The sequence below is a fragment of the Lissotriton vulgaris genome, unplaced genomic scaffold (assembly GCF_964263255.1).
Source record: "Lissotriton vulgaris unplaced genomic scaffold, aLisVul1.2 SCAFFOLD_1574, whole genome shotgun sequence".
NCBI classification, from domain to species: Eukaryota; Metazoa; Chordata; class Amphibia; order Caudata; family Salamandridae; genus Lissotriton; species Lissotriton vulgaris.
Genome location: NW_028249070.1, coordinates 405,356 through 427,152, shown reverse-complemented (window position 1 = coordinate 427,152; position 21,797 = coordinate 405,356). Strand labels below are relative to the sequence as shown.

Below are 21,797 nucleotides of genomic sequence, written 5' to 3'. Positions count from 1 at the left end.
AGCAAATATTTGACCAGAATCATTTACTGCTGCAGTTGCACGCATTTTGTGCCTGTGTTCACACCCTTTGTCTACCTTCCCCCCTGAGAAGCCTTGGACTAATTGACTTGGGGTACCACTGAGAGTCAAGTGCTGAAGGGATACTTGGCTCAGATGCTCAGGATCCATCGTGGGTCGAGCCCTGGGGCATCAAGAGTAAAAGGCCTCAACCACACGGTTCAACCCATTAGCTTGTGATTCCCCTGTGGCCCTCTGAAAAGGGTTCTGACAAACCCCTAGATACATCCACACTCAAGAATGCCTTTTCAATTACAGATAATAAAGACCAGAGATCCAGGAGCCAATGAAAGTATCACTGAGCATGTTTTTCATTGAAAAACCTAACAGGTCTTGAATCGCTTAATTACTTTAAGCACTTTGACGCCTCCTCAGGGGTAGTAACGCTATATAAATACAATTACAATACAACAGAATAAGGAATATGCTCACAAGATTCAGAATACGCATTGCTGCTTATTCGTCAAATCTTCCTATGGGTTGGGCCTCACCACATTCAGCTTCATTGTGAGGTTTACAGAACCAAAAATGTTAATCTATCTGCCCATTTGTGTGCAATTTGGGTCTTCAGACTTACAAGCCTGCTTTAATCAATCTAATGGCGATATACACAGTATTTCTATTGCACAATCCTAGTCAAAAGGGAGGAGAGCACTGGACATGGTCAAAGACAAACAAAGTCAATGAGTAATAGGAGAGGAAGCTTGGTTGTGGATGGTTAATGCAGTGATGCAGTGCTCTTTAAAGAGGTGAGTTTTCAACTATTTCCTATATTCAAGCACCTTGGGCCAGGGTCCTGACAGATACAGATTTTGTTCCATATCTTTTTTCTTTTTTTACACTTTTACTCTACAGTCTAATGGTTTCCTGACTGTGGATGTGCCAAAAACTACCAGAGATGTTAAGTTTAATTGCACAATTAGAGGGGTGTTGCTTGTGATGGCTTTGCAAATAATGCCGCTGGCTTTGAAGAAGGTGCAGCTGGCAAGGGGAGCCAATGGAATCCCATCAGGACGGGGGTGATGTGATTGTATTTCTTCATGATGGACTCTCACCATGTTTGTTAAGGGGTGGGAAAGATCTTGGTTGTTGAAATGGAGATGGTCGAATACAAGCATATAATTAGACATTGCCTAATAATTATGAACTTTTGCCTTTGCTAGATATGAAGAAGCATTAAGATACTTTACATATGGAAGGAAATACAAGACTTCTTAAATAATTAAATAGGTTCCTGCTTCCCATCCACTACTCATGATTATAGAACTTGAGAATTGCATATTTGTATGTGATGTGTCTATTTTATGTCTAAGGCTATTTTAACTGAACTAACGACTTCCTGGGGCATGGAAATGCTAATTAATCAGGCTAGATAGAAACAACTCACATGCAGGGGCTTCAATGGAAAACGTGTTGGAACAGTGCCCATAATGATCAACACAAACGTAATCTAAAGGCTCCAGAAACATAAATGTTTGCTTTTTCTCTGTCCTCTCTATAAAGAACATATCAATCAATATATTTCCACTTTATTCTGACCTTCTTTCTCCTTCCCGTTTCAGCTGATACACAGTAGTCTACAAACGTCCTTCATGGATGACTAGTATATAAAAAAACACAATGAAAAGCAGTGAACTTGATCTAATACGACCACAAGTGTGGGAGGAAGTATAGAGCTTGCCTTAGTTATCCTACTACTCATTGAAACATTTACAAGTCTTACTGTAGGATACAGTTGGACAACTGTAAAGGTTGGATACGCTGCATCAAAACAACAAAACCACCCACAAAAAGTTAAAAATGTAACATTATATTTAATTAGTATTCAGGTCTTACCTTTTGATATGCAACAATGAGTGACAAAAGGGAGACAGTCTTTCCAGTTCCTGAAGGCATCTCAAGCACTCCATGACCCTAAGAAATGGTGAGGGTGAGGAACAGAAAAGAAAAGCAGCAGGTGGGTCACAATACAGATAGATGGGAACAAGGGAGAAAAAATCACGAATAAAAAAAAGAGCATGGAAAAAAATAATAGAAAAGACAAACAACAAGAAAAGGGGTAATTGGAGGGATAAGAGGCAATTGTGGTAGAAAAGATAAAAGAAGAAGAAAGTGAAGAAGGTATACCGAAGAAGACGAAAATGAACATGAACAGAAACAAAAAAAGAAAACAACAACAAAAAATAGGATATTTCGGAGGAAAGAAATAGGACCAATACAAAAGCATGAAAGATTAAAATAAAAAAGAAGTGCAAACAGCAATACAGAGCCACAGACAAAGAAAAAAAATAGAAAGGCAGAAGAGGCAAGAGAAATAATAAAGACAATAATTAGTATTTCACATACAGGTTCCTGACAATCTGTAAATAAGCACCTATGTGATATAGTTGGTGTCAGTGATACAAAAAAGTGAGGAGACTAAAGCATTACAGGTATTCAATCGTGCTGCTGGAGGACAGGAATTAGACTAAGAAAGACGATTAGATTCACAGATAAAGTTATGTAGCTTGGAAGACGAGGTCGATTTGAAAAATACCTGCATAAACTCAGTGTACTTTGAATTGGCATTAAAGGCTACAGCATATGATTACGGCTAAAAGTATTTAAAGAAATGGGCCTCTGATTTAAAACTGCATAGCCACCCACATGCACAGGTTTCAAGCTGTGAAGGTAAAATGCTGCCAAGGTAAAACAAGCTGCGTATTGATATCTCTCAAAAATGACCTGAAGAAAATTAGATATCCTCTTGTGATACACTCCCATCTGCATTACCCATTCAAGGTACGTATTTTTTACAGAATTAATAGACACCTTTTAATATGTCCAGTGTTAAGCTTCACACTTAGAACACTGTAGGTACTGCCAAATGACCAGATGCCCACCTCACACATACTCTTTAAATGTGAAGAGGGGAGCGCGGGAGAGGGGGATGCGGGGGTTTACAACATGGCAGAGAGATAATTTGTTCAAGGAGCTCTTCCACCCTGGCCCGCCAATCTAATAGCTTCCCTGGTCTATAAGAGTCATAATGGTCATACATAAGAGCGAGCAGACACGCCTCAGAATCCAGATGTACTCTGGCATAGCCAGAGAGCCGTATCTAAAGGAGATGCAAGCGAACGGAGCCCCCATGCTATATGGCGGCTGCAGCCACGTAGAAATCACTGGCTGTGTCAACATCCAGCAGCAAGCATGTAGCCAATGTGCAGCTGAAGAGCTGCAAGGTATATGGCTGACCCAGGGACTGTGGGGGCAGCAGTGAGGGGGTCCCACAACCAGCAGAGACCAGGTGAAGTAGGTGCTGCCTTCCCCAGAGGCCTTTGAATGCAGTGATGGAGCAAGGTTTCGCACGTAAAGCGACTTGCTTAGATTCAACACCCTCGAAATAATTTATAATATATGAACAAACATGTTTTGTGTACTAGTAAATGCATTTCATGACATATTAGATATCTAAGGGAAGCTTGCCTATGTGCTTTTACTAACCATAATCCGCTTGCACTAAAATGGCTGCTGCTACGCGGAATTTTCTACTGCTCATGCATCTTTCACACTCACATGACATAATGTATCTTTCGCTTGGAGGGAAACTTTTGCTTCTGCGCACTAGAACTAAGATGGCTGTTATGTGATACTAACGTGCAAGAAGCTTGCATCGCTGCTTTTGTTAAGCTGCTTGTTATGCCTAATGCTCTAGTTAAAATGATTTAATGGGAATAGAGTAGAGATAAGTGGTATACAGTGCATTCATTTATTTCTCTGTTCTAAAACTGCTTTTCTATTCTTGCATGTAACGTATTTCTTGCCTGAGATGTGCTGTGACTCCATTTTGAAACCCACACTGCACATGTCCTGCATTTCACCCGAGTCTACAAGCCATGGCATTGAATCATTGCCAACATCAGACTTGACTGTGAAATCATGGGAACATGACCCTTCAACTTTGCAAGAGGAAGATGGACTGAACAAAATATTTTACAATATTGATACATTCACTGCTGGGTGGAATAAAAGTGCATGGGAAAATAAATTGATGGGCGGGAACACAAATATTAATATTCATCGTATTCCAATCAAATTTGGGGATCCTTACACTTGAAACAGTGGGGGTTGGTACACTGCCCTGGAAAATGGTATAACTACAGTAGGCTTAGCAAGCTAATTTGTCCGACTTGTCCGAATAGCTGACCTATCACTGACCCAACGCACTCAATAGGTGATCGAGAGCAGAGGTGCTGGCGGAGCACTCTGTCAGAAGATTCGATAACCCAATTGGGATTCGGGAGCAAGGGTGCTGCCGTAGCACTCTGAAGGAAGATTCGATTACCCAATCAGGGTTTGGCTGTTAGCTGCAGAGAGGGTTGTAGCGCTGGCGTAGCAACTTCAACTGTGGGTGCCGGTCTTAGCCTGTGGTGGTCCTGTCCTGATCCAATTTGGCTACACCTGTCCTGATTTCTGGTCGGCACCTGTTTTCTTGCTGGCAGTTGCACTTTTGGAGTTCTATCCTTCAACTGACCCGTGGCCAGGGTTAGTTCTTCACACCATTCTAGGTAAATATTCTATGTGGGTATGTCATTGTACTGTTTCCTTCTCTCTTCCCACCTTAATGTCAAATGCGTGAAGACTGCCTTATGAAATCTTTGCATATTCTCATTCTAATCGTTATTTTCCTCATCGCAAGTTTTCCTGGTTACACATATTTGTATTATGACATTTAAAGAATTTTAGATAAAGAGTTTAAACCGTTCCAGAGTTTGTGGTTATTATATGAGTGCAGATGTTATTTTTCTACCTGTTTTCTTGCTAACTCCCTGATCCTTTAGGACGGACTCATAGGTACCGGTGACGAGGATTGGTAAGTCAATGGTATAGGTCCCAAAAACGTAATATATAAATCACTGATTAGAGGAAAGTGCACAGGTTATCTGATTAAAACTCATCATATGTTGTTTATGGGCCCAGGTGAGTATGGTAAACCGAGTCGGGTGACCTGCGCGCTCTACCAGCAGCACTACCTAAGCGGACACAGGAAACTGGCCCCTGGGCGGTATAGTGATGGCAGACCTGCAGCTGTAAGGGGCCTTGGTCCTTTCACTGGAACACTTGGCTTGGGTAGCACATCGATGACCAGTACGGCAGTTAGAGACTGTGAGCCACGTGTAGGCGCTTGTTGAAGCCAGGACCTCCTGTGGATGGATCTTACATGGGACATAAGGGGCCGATAAACCTCATACGTAAAGAACTGATCAAAGGGGAGCAGGCCCTCAACAAACTGGTTTTGTCCTTCTCTAAAGGCATACACCTACGCATATGGTGCACAAAGCTTGCCAGGCAGGTGGTGGGCTTCACTACTGGCATTTATAAGCGGGGTGCCAGTAGGACATGGTGTAGGCGGGCGAGTAGTATAAGGCCCCTCATTGACAACAGCAGAGGTGAAAGATGATGACCCTGGTGACAAATTGTCAGAAGCAAGATCCACAAGGGAGTGTTTGACTGCACAAAGCTATAAATAATCTATGCTATCGCTCAGAGTTTGGCAGTGGGAAGCACTGACAGGTCTACACTCACAGCAACTTAGCACTACGAGTCGCACTTAAACCAGTTAAGAAATCAAGTGTCACATATGCAGGATGACCGCCACAAAAATGATTTTTGAAAAGATTCCACCACATGGATGACGCTCTCCAGGACAGGGTCTGCAAAACACGACACATAGGCAAAGGCCCCGAGTGGCTGCCCCACTGAGGGGCTTGCAGCATTTACAGGAAGACTCACCTGCGGAAGCCCTACTGACAAGATCCTTTTTGGAGGATTTTCTTTGCGGGTTCGGAAAGGGTCTTTTGGTACTTTGAAAAGAGTTTAAGCAAGAGGTCCAACGACTGAATCAGGAGATGAGAGAAATAGGGGAGGGAGTATACTCCCCAGAACATATGTGGATTGCCAGAGAAGACTAGACTCAGATCTTGCAACAAGAGGTTCCCATGTTGATGGATCAATCACTAGAACTACAAGTCCGCCCTGGAGACATGAAAACTCGCCCCCGGAAGCAAAAGATAAACATTAAAGGGGTTTCCTGAAACGTGGAAGGTGAGAACATAGAAGACTTTGTCAAACAACTTTTCATACACATTATCCTGAGCCTTGCAGCTGAAGACATTATCTTAGACCGCACGCACCAGGTTGGCCCGCACCCAAGAAGTGGGAATAAAGCCTCCAACATATTAACATGCCTACATTACTATCCCTAAAAGGAGGACATCTTTGCAGCAGCTAGAAATAAAGAACAAATACTATTCAAGGGGCACAAGAAAGCAATATACTAGGACCTCTACAAAAGCGTCAAGAGTTCAAATTGATAATGGAGTTCCTAACTAACAAAGACCCCAACAATTGCTGGGAACCCCTTTTAGAATGATCTTCATGTCGGGGGGAGCTATGAATCAGATGAAACCCTTACCGGACACGACATTAATTCTGGGGCACGAAGACAACTCCGGAACCGCAGTAACAAAAGTAGACCCACCTGGGCATAGCACCTCCAGATCAAACAGGTGGGGAAAGGCACTTTGAGCCAAGCAAGGCTCAAAACAATTTGCAGAATAGTTGACAGAGACAAAGATAAAGGACTCAACAGACCTAACCATTATAATTGAAGCCTCTCTGAACTGATGAAAGTACCCACAGTAGATCAGGAAGAGGGGGCAGCAGTCCTGGTGTTATCAAAAGGCTTCAAGGCGAATGGTGCCAGGGCAGAAGAGAAATTAGGAGTCAAGAGATGGAGAACCATGGGACTGGACGATACTTACGTACCTCTGGAGAGGAGGACAGATGGCTTTAATCCGGTCACAGAACGTCCAGAATGGGTTTGTGGATACTGTTTTGATTGCTTTTGATTGTTTCTGCCATGGTTTAAGGCAAGAGAGGGAAAGTTCAGGGGGGATTGCCAATCCCTGGTAACTGGGAATGTAGAGGAGGGCCAGCTCCACGATCAATGTACACTATACATAAGGTGCTCCTGTGCATTGGAGATTTGAGGCAGGATGTTTAACACAGACTAACTCACGACTAAATGGATATATAGAAGAACTCAGAATATTGAGCCTAAATGTTAACCTCAATGAACCAGTCTAAAGAGGGTCCCCTCTTGTCAATGCTCTAAGACTAGTGTTGGACAGGCCTCATGAAGGGCTCGCTCCCTCCCCGCATGACAGAGCCCGGACACCGGCTCTCCCGGTGCCACCCGAAGAACAACCCCGACGACCCCCAGAAGCAACCCGCAACCCGTCCCCTACGGGACGCCTGCTCCCGGACATCTCTGTATCACTGGCCCGGGCCACCGTCAGCACCATTGCCCGGCCCAGCCGCCATCTTGGACACTGCACCACGAGGCCGCGTGGCCTCAGCTCGACCCCAACCCTGGGCCTGGCAACAAAACAGAACCAACCAAGGTCCCCATCGCCCCCGAGGAGAAGGAGGAGGCCAGGGCCGGGGCAGAGATGCCGTCCCGGCAGCTCCCGCCAGCAACACCCCGCCCCCGGCCGGTCGGGGAAACCCCCCGATGCGCCCAGGGTTCCGAGCCAACGTTACTTGCCACCGGTGCCAGCGAATCGGCCACTATGCCAGCGACCCGAACTGCCCAAAGAACCAGACTCCCGTGCCCCGCCAGGTCGCTGCCGCCGCCCTAGGAGAGGAGCAAACCTCCGAAGAGTATGAAGAGTACGAGCAGGAACAGCCCGAGTGGGAACCTGCCGCCATGATCCTGGCTTGCCTGGGGGGAAGAGACATGATCCCGGGGGCTCCCCTACCCGCCAACACCAGAAAATACAGCCAGTGGGTGAACATAAATGGGCGCAAGGCCGAAGCCCTGCGCGACACCGGGGCCAGTGTGACGGCAGTCCGCTGTCACCTGGTGACCCCGGAACAAATCCTGCCAAACGTTCTTTGCCCCGTCCGATCGGCCGACAATTCAGAGAGCCTGTGTCGGATGGCCTGCGTCCCCTTCGAATGGGGAGGAGTGTCCGGTATGCTAAAAGTGACTGTCCGCGATGATGCCCCAGTGGACTGCCTCCTGGGAAACGACCTCGAGAGTTCCCCGTGGGCGGCTGTTGAAAGAAGAGAGCACCTGGGGATGCTGGGCCTCCCGGACTGGGCGTGCGTAACAACCCGGTCCATGGCCGCCCGCGCCATCCCCAGACCCGAAGAACCCGAATGGCCAGCACCTCCTCCCCCGATCACCCCAGAGGAAGACACCCTCCGTACTGATCCCCCAGAGCAAACCCAAGAAGGGCCCACTCAGCTCCAAGACCTTCCAGAACTGGCTCAGTGGCGTCAAGAGGGGGGACCCACCCAGGAACAATTCCGGCAGGAGCAGAAGACCTGTCCCTCCCTCGAGGGACTCCGACAGCAAGCACTCGCCCAGAGCGCGGGAGACACCGCAGGGGCCCACTGGATCTATTGGGACAATGACCTACTATACAGCGAGCTAAGAATCGCAGAGTTGGGAGCCAGTCGGGTGCTGGTGGTGCCCCTCCGCTTCAGAGACTTCCTATTGAACTTGGCACACGATGTCCCCCTGGCTGGGCACTTGGGGCAAGACAAAACGTATAACCGCCTGGTAACCCACTTTTACTGGCCCAAAATGCGAAATGACGTCTCCAACCACTGCCGGGCCTGCCCCACCTGCCAGGCCAGCGGGAAGAGCGGACGAAAAATCAAAGCACCCTTACAACCATTCCCCGTCGTCACCACCCCGTTCGAAAGGGTGGGAATAGACATTGTGGGGCCCCTGGACCCCCAAACAGCACAAGGGCATCGATTCATCCTGGTCCACCACGCCACCCGCTATCCCGAGGCCATTCCTCTTCGGACCGTAACAGCACCAGTGGTAGACCGAGCCTTAATGGGGATCTTCTCTCGAGTGGGCTTCCCCCGGGAAGTTGTCAGCGACAGGGGCACGAACTTTATCTCCAAATATATGAAATCTCTCTGGCAGCAGTGCGGAGTTACGTACCGGTTCACGACCCCCTATCACCCGCAAGGAAACGGACTGGTCGAACGGTTTAACCGCACTCTCAAGGGGATAATCATGGGGCTGGAGGAACCCCTACGTCGCCAGTGGGACGTGCTGCTCCCGTGCCTCCTCTTCGCCTACCGAGAAGTCCCCCAGAAATCCCTCGGTTTCAGCCCCTTCGAGCTCCTGTACGGACACCCTGTCCGGGGGCCCCTCAGCCTGGTTAAAGAAGAATGGGAAATGGCCCCCCAGAAGACCCCTCCGGACGTGTATAAGTACCTCCTGACCCTCCGCAACCAGACCCGGCGATTCAGGGAACTAAAGCCAATCTCGAGGCCAGTCAGGAGGACATGAAGAAATGGTACGATCAACATGCCTCCTCCATCGAGTTCGAGCCTGGTCAACAAGTATGGGTGATGTCTCCCATCGAGCCTTGTGCCTTGCAGGACAAATGGACAGGACCCTTCAAGGTGGTCGAGCGCAAGGGCCCCGTCACCTATCTAATCGACATGGAGTCCCCCCGGAACCCCCTCCGGGTCCTTCACGCCAACAGACTCAAACCACACTTCGTGCGCTCGGAGCTCAGCCTACTGATGGCCACAGATAGTGGGGCAGAGGAAGACTCCGAGCCCCTCCCTGACCTACTGAGGACCCGTGAGAAAGATGGCTCGGTGGACGGGGTCCGACTCTCCAATGCCCTGACCCCGGAGCAGCGCCAAGACTGTCGGTCTCTCCTGCTGCAATTTGCAAACCTGTTCTCCCTCACCCCCGGGGTCACCCCTTGGTGCCTTCACGACGTGGACACTGGGGACAGTCCCCCTATCCGACACCGGGCGTACCGGGCGTGCCAGATCGGGTGCGCGCCTGCATCCAAGACGAAGTCTCCAAAATGCTCACACTCTGAGTCATCGAGCCATCCGACAGCCCCTGGGCCAGCCCAGTCGTACTGGTCCCCAAAGCTGCTGCCCCGGGCACCAACCCCGAGCTCCGATTCTGCGTCGACTATCGGGGTCTGAACGCTGTCACCCGAACCGACGCTCACCCCATTCCCCGCGCAGATGAACTGGTTGACCGCATGGGGGCTGCCCGCTACCTGAGCATCTTTGATCTGACAGCGGGCTACTGGCAGATCGGCCTCACCCCCAGAGCCCAAGAACGATCCGCTTTCTCTACCCCGGATGGTCAAAAAGCAAAGGGGATGATGGACGGAGCGTTGACAATACAAACCCTCACCCCCAGTCAACTGATCTGGGTTAATCCATCACCGTTCTTTAGCTCACTCCGCCACCCCAGTTCAGACATGGCCATATGCAAATCAGTCTGACCCTGTGCCTCATGGGAACAGTCCAGCCCGAACTGCCAAGCCATGGCTTCCCTGTACCGGAATCAAGCTTCCAAGGACCGGTTTATGGCATTACAGCCATCTCCAGCCGGGCTTGCTTGAATCCAGTGGCAAAGTGAGCAAGGGACTCACGTCTGAGCATACCCTGCCAACTTAGGGCGAACAAAGAAAAACCAAAGGGGATGATGGACGGAGAGTTGACAATACAAACACTCACCCCCAGTCAACTGATCTGGGTTAATCCATCACCGTTCTTTAGCTCACTCCGCCACCCCAGTTCAGACATGGCCATATGCAAATCAGTCTGACCCTGTGCCTCATGGGAACAGTCCAGCCCGAACTGCCAAGCCAGGTCTTCCCTGGACCGGAATCAAGCTTCCCAGGACCGGTTTCTGGCATTACAGCCGTCTTCAGCCAGGCTTGCTTGAATCCAGTGGCAAAGTGAGCAAGGGACTCACGTCTGAGCATACCCTGCCAACTTAGGGCGAGCAAAGGAAAACCAAAGGGGATGATGGACGGAGAGTTGACAATACAAACACTCACCCCCAGTCAACTGATCTGGGTTAATCCATCACCGTTCTTTAGCTCACTCCGCCACCCCAGTTCAGACATGGCCATATGCAAATCAGTCTGACCCTGTGCCTCATGGGAACAGTCCAGCCCGAACTGCCAAGCCAGGTCTTCCCTGGACCGGAATCAAGCTTCCCAGGACCGTTTTCTGGCATTACAGCAGTCTTCAGCCAGGCTTGCTTGAATCCAGTGGCAAAGTGAGCAAGGGACTCACGCCTGAGCATACCCTGCCAACTTAGGGCGAGCAAAGGAAAACCAAAGGGGATGATGCACGGAGCGTTGACAATACAAACACTCACCCCCAGTCAACTGATCTGGGTTATTGCACACACAGAGCCCAAAACACACACACAGAGCCCAAAACACACACACACACACACACACACACCCCAACACACACACACACACACACACAGCCCAACACACACACACACACACACACACAGCCCAACACACACACACACACACACAGCCCAACACACACACACACAGAGCCCCCCACACACACACACAGAGCCACACACACAGAGCCCAACACACCCACACACAGAGCTCCCCCCACACACACACACAGAGCCCAACACAGAGAGAGAGAGAGCCCAACACACAGACACAGAGCCCCCCACACACACAGAGCCCCCCACCACACACACAGAGCCCCCACACAGACACAGAGCCCCCCCACACACACACAGAGCCGCCCCACACACACACAGAGCCGCCCCACACACACAGAGCCCCCCCCACACACACACACAGAGAGCCCAACACACACACAGAGCCCCCCCCACACACACAGAGCCCCCCACACACACATAGCCCCCCCCCACACACACATAGCCCCCCCCACACACACAGAGCCCTACACAGACACACAGAGCCACACACACACAGAGCCACACACACACACACAGAGCCCAACACACACACACACACACAGCCATTCACACACAGAGAGCCACACACACACAGCCACACAAACACACAGAGAGCCACACAAACACACAGAGAGCCACATACACACAGAGAGCTACACACACACAGAGCCACACACACAGAGCCACACACACACACAGAGCCACACACAGAGAGCCACACACAGAGAGCAACACACACAGAGAGCAACACACACACACAGAGCCACACACACACAAAGAGAGAGACACACACACAGAGCCACACACACACACACACAGACCCACACAAACACAGACCCACACAAACACAGACCCACACAAACACACAGACCCACACAAACACACAGACCCACACACACATAGACCCACACAGACCCACACACACACACACACACAGACCCACACACACACACAGACCCACACACATACACAGACCCCCCCACACACACAGACCCACACACACAGACCCACACACACACACACACACAGACCCACACACACACACAGACCCACACTAACACAGAGACCCACACACACAGAGACCCCCACACACACAGAGACCCCCCCACACACACAGAGACCCCCCCACACACACAGAGACCCCCCCACACACAGACCCCCCCACACACACAGACCCCCCCCACACACACACAGAGACACACACACAGACACACACACACACAGACACACACACACAGACACACACACACACAGACACACACACACACAGACCCACTCACACACAGACACACACACAGAGACACAGAGCCACACACACACACACACACACACAGATCCACACACATACACACAGATCCACACACACAGAGCCACACACACACGCACAGAGCCACACACACACGCACAGAGCCACACACAGAGCCACCCACACACACAGCCACACACACACAGCCATACACACACACAGCCATACACACACACACACAGCCACACACACACACAGAGCCACACGGAACCAGAACAACTTGCAGGGGACACACAGGGACTGAACATTCAACACAGACAACTATCTGCAAGAAGCGCCCAAAGCTGCTGCCAGAGGGAGCCCAGGCCAGACTCCCCCTGCTCCAAGCACGCCCAGAGACAACAACCAAAATGTGATAGTGCTCCTCCAAGAAGGGAGACCAATCCAGCGAACACACACACCATCAGCAGCGTACACCCCACCATTCCTGAAGCCTCTTCCCTTGACAGCCCAATCACCCGCCTAGACAGAACCCAGAGCCTGCACATTCCCAGTAGACAGCCAGAGCTGGCGATCCTCGAGTGGAAGATGTGGCGCTAGCCCACAGAGGAACCCACAGCTTACCATCTCAAATCAATGGCCCAAAGGAACCTCAAGGAGCGACCCCGGGCCAGTGCATCACCAATCAGCGGCCCAACTTCTAGGCACCCCCAAGCAGCGACTCAGAGCCAGAGCATCCACACCCTGTGGCACGTGGCAAATCATCAAAACGCCAGCACCAATAAATACAGGACATCCTTCTGTACTGGATCGCACCTCCAGCAGGGAGCAAGGTAAGGACAAAACTTCTAAAAGCCAGGCTGAGAGAATGCCAATCAGAGGAGCTGAAGAAAGACACTCCATGTGCAAGAAGCAGAGGCAGAACAGCTGCCAACGGCGACACCCCTCGTCCCCCAAAAAGGAGCCATCATCAACAAGAAGGAATGGCAAAAATAACCCCCCTCAAACAAGGAGGCAGGGCACGGCAACTCACCTACAAGAAGCTAGGGTAGGACAACCCTCCATGACATAGCTGGAAACACGGAGCCAGAGCAGGCAATGCCCCATCAGGAGCCAGGCTGAACCACCCCCGGCAGGGTGGCATGGCTTGGACATCTCCCAGCAAAGACCTAGGGCAAGAGCACCACCAACCAAGGCCAAGATCAGTAGCCCCGTCCGGGTGCTGCTGCTGCCCCAGCGGGGGCCCAGATTCAAAGCAGGCAGGACCCCAGACCTCGAAGCCCCCCTCCCACCCCAGGGGCGTCAGGGTGAAGCACCCCAGCCACGGGGCCAGGGCTGGGGCATGTCACAGCAACGAAGCACCCCCAGCGGGGGCACAGGACACCCCCGTTAGAGCCCCTGGGGCTACAGGAGCGCCCCCGACTGAGCACTCCATGTCTCACCCTACAGCCCCCGGGTGCAGTTCCACCCACCACCGCCGCACCCCAATACCTCCCATCAGAGCAACACCCAGCAGCCGATCCGAGAGGCGGGGCCAGGGCAGGCAGAGGCGCGGCATCCGGCACGTCACCCGGGAGACAGGTGCAAGTGCCATCATAGAAACGGGACGGTCCTCCTCAGGACACCAGGCGAGCTGGCGGCCATCCCCAAATGGTGCCATCTGTAGTGAATGACAATTGCACCAATGAAGATACCAAAGCACTTTCTACAAGATCCCATAAACCATCGGATAGCCTAAAAACGAATACACTTCAGCATCGCAAGAAAGGTGATGACCATCTACACATTTAAACTCCCATATTTCAGAACCGATTGCAAAACCACCATATCCAGCATCACAAAATAGAACATGTTTACCACTTTGACAACGTCGTAAGTGAGCAAAGTAGACACACAACCGTGTGAATGTGACCGTCGCTCCCCTCATACCTAAGATGGAGCCAGAATGACATTCCACTGCGATCACGTGACGACTCCCTCGAGTGCCCGGGCGTGAAGACAGAGCCCAGCGGCAGCCAGGGAGCGCATCGGCCAAGACGGGAGGGGGGAGAGCACAGGAGAAACAAGAGGAGAAAGGCGAGAAGAGGGGTGGGGGAGAGGAGGCAACGTCATTTTTGGAAGCTAAGCCCCGTACTTTTTGGGTTGAGGGGCGTGTTTTTCGAGGAGAGAAAGAAAGGAAAAAAACACGCCCCTCAATCCAAAACGGACAGGGCTTAGCCTTCAACAATGATGTCACAGAAACCTCTTCTCCAATGGCTGGCCACCGTTTAGGCAGCCAGCCAATGAAGAAAAGGGTCAGGTTCAAGCCTCGGTACTCTGGAGACCTAAGATCTCGCCAGGGAGACTGCGCATGCGCAGCCTACGCTAGCCTAGTATGGTAATGAGTTACTGCAGGGGTTAATGAAGATTGTGGAAGCACAAAGCTGACTCTCAGATCTCAAGATGATTGCAGTATGTGAAGGGTGATTGTGAGTGAAGAAGGTTAATTGTGAGTGGTAAAATCTGATTGTGGGCAACCATGGCTGATTTTGTGTGTGTTGAATGCTGACTGCGGGCACGGAAGCTTACTTATGGACGCGAAGGCTGATTTGAAATGATAAATCTCTTGCACCAACACAACATCTTTGTCTAAGATTGAACAATATTCTGCATCTCTCATCAATGACATCACAGTTTTGACTTCCTTCTGTTATTTAAGGGATCTAGTCCTAATGAAAATGGATATGAGTAACTTCTGAGTTGACTGCTCCCCTCAACAACTTGACATGGCATGTAACACCCAGGGGTGATTACCATCTATGTGGACCTCAAGTAAATGCAATAAATGTAACTTGGGAGACTAGTTAAAGCATCTTTGTGCACAGTGTCAATTTATCATTTAGTAAGCGATTGCTTATATATTTACTTGTTTAATAGAATTGCATAGCACCAAATACCATTTTAGCAGCTTCAGAATGCTGTCAGAGTCAACAATGTTAATGGGGAAAAGGACACGGAAGGGGAGGCTATTCAATGCGATGCCAACAGTAGTTAAAATCAATAACCTGCATATTGAATTTCAATACTATATTCAGATGGGTCAATACTGTGAACGTTGCTACACAGCAGGCAGCAATGCCCTTCATTTGTACGTATTTACTCGGTTAAGCAGCGGTATAACTACTAACAACATAGAGTTGTTTCCTTGGACTGACATAGTGCCAAACAACTTCTTTAAGGTCTTACAAAAGATTAACACTCTCCCCAGCACAACAGTGTCTCACAGACTGCTGGGGGCGGAGGGGAGGAGGGGCCTTACTCAAACTTTTGATAGCTACCATACGACGCAAGTATCTCACACTAACACATTTGTTGACTGACGACCACTTTCTAACAACGTACATGAAGAAATGTGCCATGCTTTCAGATGAAACACAACACAGTGGTACACATGCATCCACAAACGACTACAAAAGCATTACAGAAGCCTTGCATTACAAGTATTCCCTCCAGTAAAGAGGTAACAAGTTCAAATCAAAAAGTTGTCAGAAGGCGTGGCTAAGATGGCGGCGTGATCGGTCGCAGGTCCCGGAGGCTCCCTGCCCGATCCCGCCAAATTGCGCCCTTTTCACCAGCCTGATCTCCCTAACGCACCCACAACGGCTGATTCTGCGACCAGCCTCCTACTGAACCGTCCGGTGCCTGCTTGCTGCCGTTGAGGAGGTGCCGGAGCTCAAGGGAGCCGAAGGCTGCAAGCCGCGCCCGCAACATGGCGCCCGCCGCGGCCCACTGAGAACCAGCGCGCTCTGTCACCGGAGCCCTAAGGGAGACCCGTGGCCTGCTGAGGCTCCGGAGCGCCTGTGCACATCCGGGTGGCCCCCGACTCCTGATTGCGGGCCACCCCCAGCTCAGCGACACGTCCGGTGGCAGAGCCGGGCGATAGCCGGGAGTCACGAAAATCGACTCCCCGGCTTTTGGGCCTGCACGCGCCCTGGGAGACCTGTCCGCCTGGGGCCCCGCGCCGCTGGACACATCTGACACCACCCGCTGCAGCGACTCTCCCGCCACACACTCAGCTGGCCCCCGTGGAGGCCCAACCACCAAGGTCTCTACTGGGTGGACACCTGGCAATCGGACTGTGGCGGCTGCGGTGGTCCGGTAGGAGCCGGCGTGCCCTACCCCCGCGGCCTGCGCTGCTCCTGTGCCCTATCAAAACACAGCTTCTGTGCCCTACTACAGCGCCCACAGTCACGCTCCGACGAGACCCCAGGGTCGACCCCGCCACCTGTGGAGTGTCCCCGATTCGGAGGCCTGGCTGGCGGTGAAGCGGGTGCCGGTCGAACATCCTCAAACTCGACCCCCCGGCTTTGGGCCTACCAGCGCCACCCGGGGGACAGGCAGCGGGACGCCGGGGCACCCTAGACAACGCAGCCACTGTGACCTGATGATACCCTGGCCCACGGGGGACGCTGCGACGACGCATCCTGCGGGAGAAGGCTGGGTGGTCGGAGGAGGCACCGGTCAGCACGCCGCCACGGAACACTGAGAAAACGCAGGTGAGGAGCGAGCGCTGTACCGAACCTCGGGGGGCACGCTCGAGCCCCCGGCGATTGACTCCAGTGGGCCCCCATCACCAAGTTTGCCCTGATCGTCACCGGGGGGAGCCGCCACAGGGGTTGACTCCTGACTCCTTTACCACTCATTTGGGTAACCGCCGCCTACATAGCTCCACAGCCAGGTGCTTCCCTTTCCAAGCCTTCTGGGATCCCGCCTGCCCGACGCGACGGAGTGGGCATCATCTGCCAACTCCTTCCCAAGGCCTAGCCGCCGGGACCCGCAGGTCGCATACCCACGCTTCCTCTCTCGCACCCCTGCACCAGGATTTGTTGCGACCCTACAGACAACATGGCGGGGCAGCGGTCGAAGAAAGGGTCACCGACTCTCCCGGAGCTTCTGGCCAAAACACAGTCCAAGCCCGGAAAGGACCCTCCTTCCCCCCAGACCACAAAACAGACGTCTGCACCTACGGAGGACCAATCACCCATCACTAGAACTTTCTTAGAAAGCCTCTTTAATTCCTTGAGGGATGATTTTCGATCTCTGAAACAAGAAGTGGCGGGTGAGGTCCGGGAACTCCGGCGAGATGTGGAGGGTATAGGGGAGCGAGAGGCCGCAGTGGAGGAAGCGGACCAGTCCAGGAGCATGGAAATCACACACCTCCAGCAAGAAATTGTGCGTCTCACTGACCAGCAAATGGACCTCCAGACCCACACGGAAGATCTCGAGAACCGTTCCCGCCGGAACAACATACGGGTCCGGGGGGTCCCTCAAAAATCAGAGGGGTCTGACATCACGGGCTATCTACAGACTCTCTTCCGGTCAGTTCTGGGCGAACCAGCGGACTTCGAGAAACGCATTGACAGAGCCCACAGGGTAGGACTGCCCAGACGGTTCTCGGCGCCCCCACCAGACATACTAGCCTTTCTGCCCGACTTCCCCTTAAACGAACGAATCCTCAGGGAGGCGCGACGAGCCCAACCTCTTCAATTCGAGGGCTACCCCATTGCTCTCTACCAAGACCTGTCTGCCATCACCCTGCAGAAGCGCAAGGAATTCCGTAAGGTGACTGATTTCCTGCGGCAGCATGAGACTCCATATTCTTGGGGCCACCCGTTTGTCTCATCTTCAAATGGGAAGGAAAACTATACCAACTGCGCTCGCTCAGGAACACATGCGCCCTCCTCCTGGGCCTTGAACACGAAGTAGATGACCCGACCCTGAGCCCGGCCAACGGACCCGAGACAATGGATGGCAGACGGTGTGTCGAAGACGGTCACCCTCACGACCCCTGAAGCCAGACGCCTCTACTGTCACTCAGGAACGCGCCACGGCTGTGGCGGAGATGGCCAAAGAGACTTCCTCCTCAGGCTGACAATGGCAAAGCTCGGGAGATCATCTTTAGCTTCATTCCCTCCTGAATGAGGGTTGGGTTTCGGGCGGGGAGCCGAAGTGTCCGCCACAAACCGTGACCCGAATGGAAGACTTCACCACAGCCCTGTGCGAACTGACAGGACTGGGACTATACCCACAAACCCGTGGGCGTTGGGGCATCGGGTGGGAGCGGGAGTTTGGGAGAACAGTTGAATGTATCCTTACCTCATGGAGAACAGTTTTGGGCGCAATGGGGGAGGTGGGGGGATGGTCTTGGGGGGAGTTGGGGTGGAACCAGTGTGCCGGGGGGGATTATCTATTGCTGGACTGTTGAGACTCGATTTCTTTGTCCTATTGCTTAACCTCAGCCCACAGCCGTCTCCACAACATTATGCATCCAGGCCAAGTACACAAGCACGTAATAACGCTCCTATGCCCGCCCTCTTCAATAATGGTCAACCCCACACTGAAGATACTAACACTTAACGTCAAAGGCCTAAATAACCCTATTAAGAGACGAGCGATACTCTCTTACCTGGAACACTCCGGAGCGGATCTGTGCCTACTCCAGGAGACCCACCTGCTACCCAAGGACTGGCATAGACTACGCTCGCGTGCCTTTCCCAACAGTATTTCTCTTCCCTCCCTACCAAGAAAGCGGGGGTAGCCATCCTGATCTCCAGGCACTTTAAGGGGAAGGTGGGGACTAAATCAGGGGAAGTTAAGGGCCGCCTCCTCGCACACTCATTTCAACTTGGAGCCCTACACCTCACGATCGGGTCAGTTTACGCTCCCAATACAGGGCAGGACGCCTTTTTGAGAAACGCTCTTTCTGAATCCCTTCAGTCACCTGACTCACTCATACTTATCGGGGGGACCTTAACCTTGTCATGGACACCAAAGACAGATTAGGACACCGTTATGGGGATACAGGCGCTCTCACCACTGCTGGGGAAGACTGGTTGCAGGAGCGGGGCCTAGTAGACATATGGCGCAATATACACCCGACCACGACACAGTATACCTTCTACTCCCACGTCCACCGCACCTACGCCAGACTGGACCATTTCATAGGCTCGTCTGAGCTGCTGCCCAGGATATCCAGTGCTGACATTTCCCCGCAGCGCTCTCAGACCATGATGCTATAGAGCTAACTCTTACTACCCCTGTCACCCCCCGCCCTCGCGGTACGTGGCGACTTAGGGAAACCATGCTGCAGCGGCCAGCGATCCGCGAGCGCCTCAACACCTGTATCATTGATTATCTAACAAATAATGACACGCCAGAAGTATTCTTGCCGTCCCTGTGGGGAGCCCTGAAATCAGTGGTCCGTGGGGAGCTCATCGCTATAGCTGCAGGGGAAGCTAGAGATCGTAGGGAGAAAAGGTCCGAACTCACAACCCAGGTCGAGGAACTTGAGAGGGTCCACAGTCGCACAGGCGCCCCCTGTGTCTGGCGAAAGCTGAAAGCGGCCAGGGTCAACTAGCCTCCCTTGACACAGATAGGGCGGAATTTGCCGCACTTCGCCTCCGACATACATACTACGTCGGGGGCAACAAGACTGGACGCTTACTGGCCAGCGCCCTCAAAGCCAAAACCCACTGCGCAAACATCACGGACCTCACTGACAGAGCTGGGAACACTCTCACTGAGGACTCCCAGATAGCTAACGAGTTTCGAACCTACTATGCCTCACTGTATAAGGCTGATACACCGCCCCTTAGGGAGGTGGATTCATACTTGTCCTCGGCGGCCATTACGGAACTGTCCCAGTCCAGCGCGAGCGCGTTGGATGCCCCCATTAGATTGGAGGAGGTCACAGCAGCCATATCCAGGCTTCGCCCATTGAAGTCCCCGGGCCCGGATGGCTTCTCAGCGGGCTTTTACAAGTCGTTCAGTCACCTTGTGGCCCCGGTCCTTACCAGACTCTTCAATTCCTTTGAGGGTCCAGGCTCTATCCCCCCGGACATGCTGGCAGTTGAGGTAATCGTCCTGCCCAAACCAGGCAAAAAACCGACTCACTGTTCGGCATTCCGTCCGATCTCCTTACTGAATTTAGATCTCAAGCTTTTCACTGGAGTGCTGGCGACCCGTTTGGGCCTGCTACTACCCGGTATCCTGGAACCGGACCAGTCGGGCTTCGTGCCCAACCGCCAATGTAGCGACAACACTAAACGAATGCTACATCTAATAGATAAAATGCACTTCCACGACTCCGATGCGGCACTCGTGGCCATTGACGCGGAGAAGGCCTTCGACCGCGTCGACTGGGCATACTTACAGCAGGTGTTACTCTGCTTCGGCCTCGGCGACCTCTTTCGATCCTGGATAGCCAGCTGTTACCACCGACCACAGGCCCGGGTCCGACTGGGCGGAACTCGCTCAGACCCCTTCGAGATCCAACGCGGGACGAGACAGGGCTGTCCGCTCTCTCCTCTTTTATTTGCCCTCTACATCGAACCATTGGCGCAGAAAGTCCGAGACAATCCTGACATTACTGGAATCACTTTTGGGGGCGAACCACACACCATTAGTCTGTACGCTGATGACATCATAGTTGCTCTTGCCCGACCCACCCACTCGTTACCTGCCTTCCTAGGGGAGGTGGACGCATTCGGCACGGTCGCAGGTTTCAAGATCAATAGGGGTAAGTCCCTCATTTTGCCGCTAGGAGGCAACACCCACGCGAACTCTCCAGCCTCTGATTTTGGATGTGACCTCCAGGTCACTTCGGAACTCCCTTACTTAGGGGTCACCCTTACCCACTCGACAGCATTGACTGCGGCTCTGAACTACAAATCTCTCGCCGCCCAGATCAAGCCAGATCTTACGCGCTGGTCTAAGCAGCCTCTGTCCCTCCTGGGCAGAGTGGCAGCGGTGAAAATGTCGGCCCTACCCAAAATCCTATACGTCTTCCAGACTCTCCCAATATTCCCCCCGAAAGGCACCATCTCCGATCTTCAAGCAGAACTGCACCACTTTATCTGGGAGGGTAAAAGGGTGCGACTTAACAAACAGCTAGCTCACCGGAGCACGGACGAGGGAGGCCTGGGGATCCCCAACTTACTACAGTACTTCCACGCCACACAGCTCCGCTACCTGGTGGAGTGGTACAGGCCAGAGTCAGAGAAGAGATGGCTGTTCCAGGACAGAGCCATGACCCAGCGCTCCCTGTGGGCGGTTCCCTTTTTGCCCAAAAAGCACAGACCAACTTACCTCACCAACTCTCCCATAACTCGCACAGTCACCAAGGTGTGGGACGCAGTGGCCATTAGACGCGGCCTC

The 21,797-nt window shown here is 52.2% G+C and overlaps 1 protein-coding gene across 1 annotated transcript in view; it reads right to left on the bottom strand.

The window, feature by feature from the left end:
* LOC147663704 (general transcription and DNA repair factor IIH helicase subunit XPD-like) overlaps nt 1-21,797 on the bottom strand; it is a 324,670-nt gene that overhangs the window by 108,998 nt on the left and 193,875 nt on the right. The window contains exon 3 of the mRNA XM_086950253.1: nt 1,894-1,971. Within this exon, the coding sequence (XP_086806379.1) occupies nt 1,894-1,971 (78 nt within the window). The remainder of the gene's footprint in view (nt 1-1,893; nt 1,972-21,797) is intronic.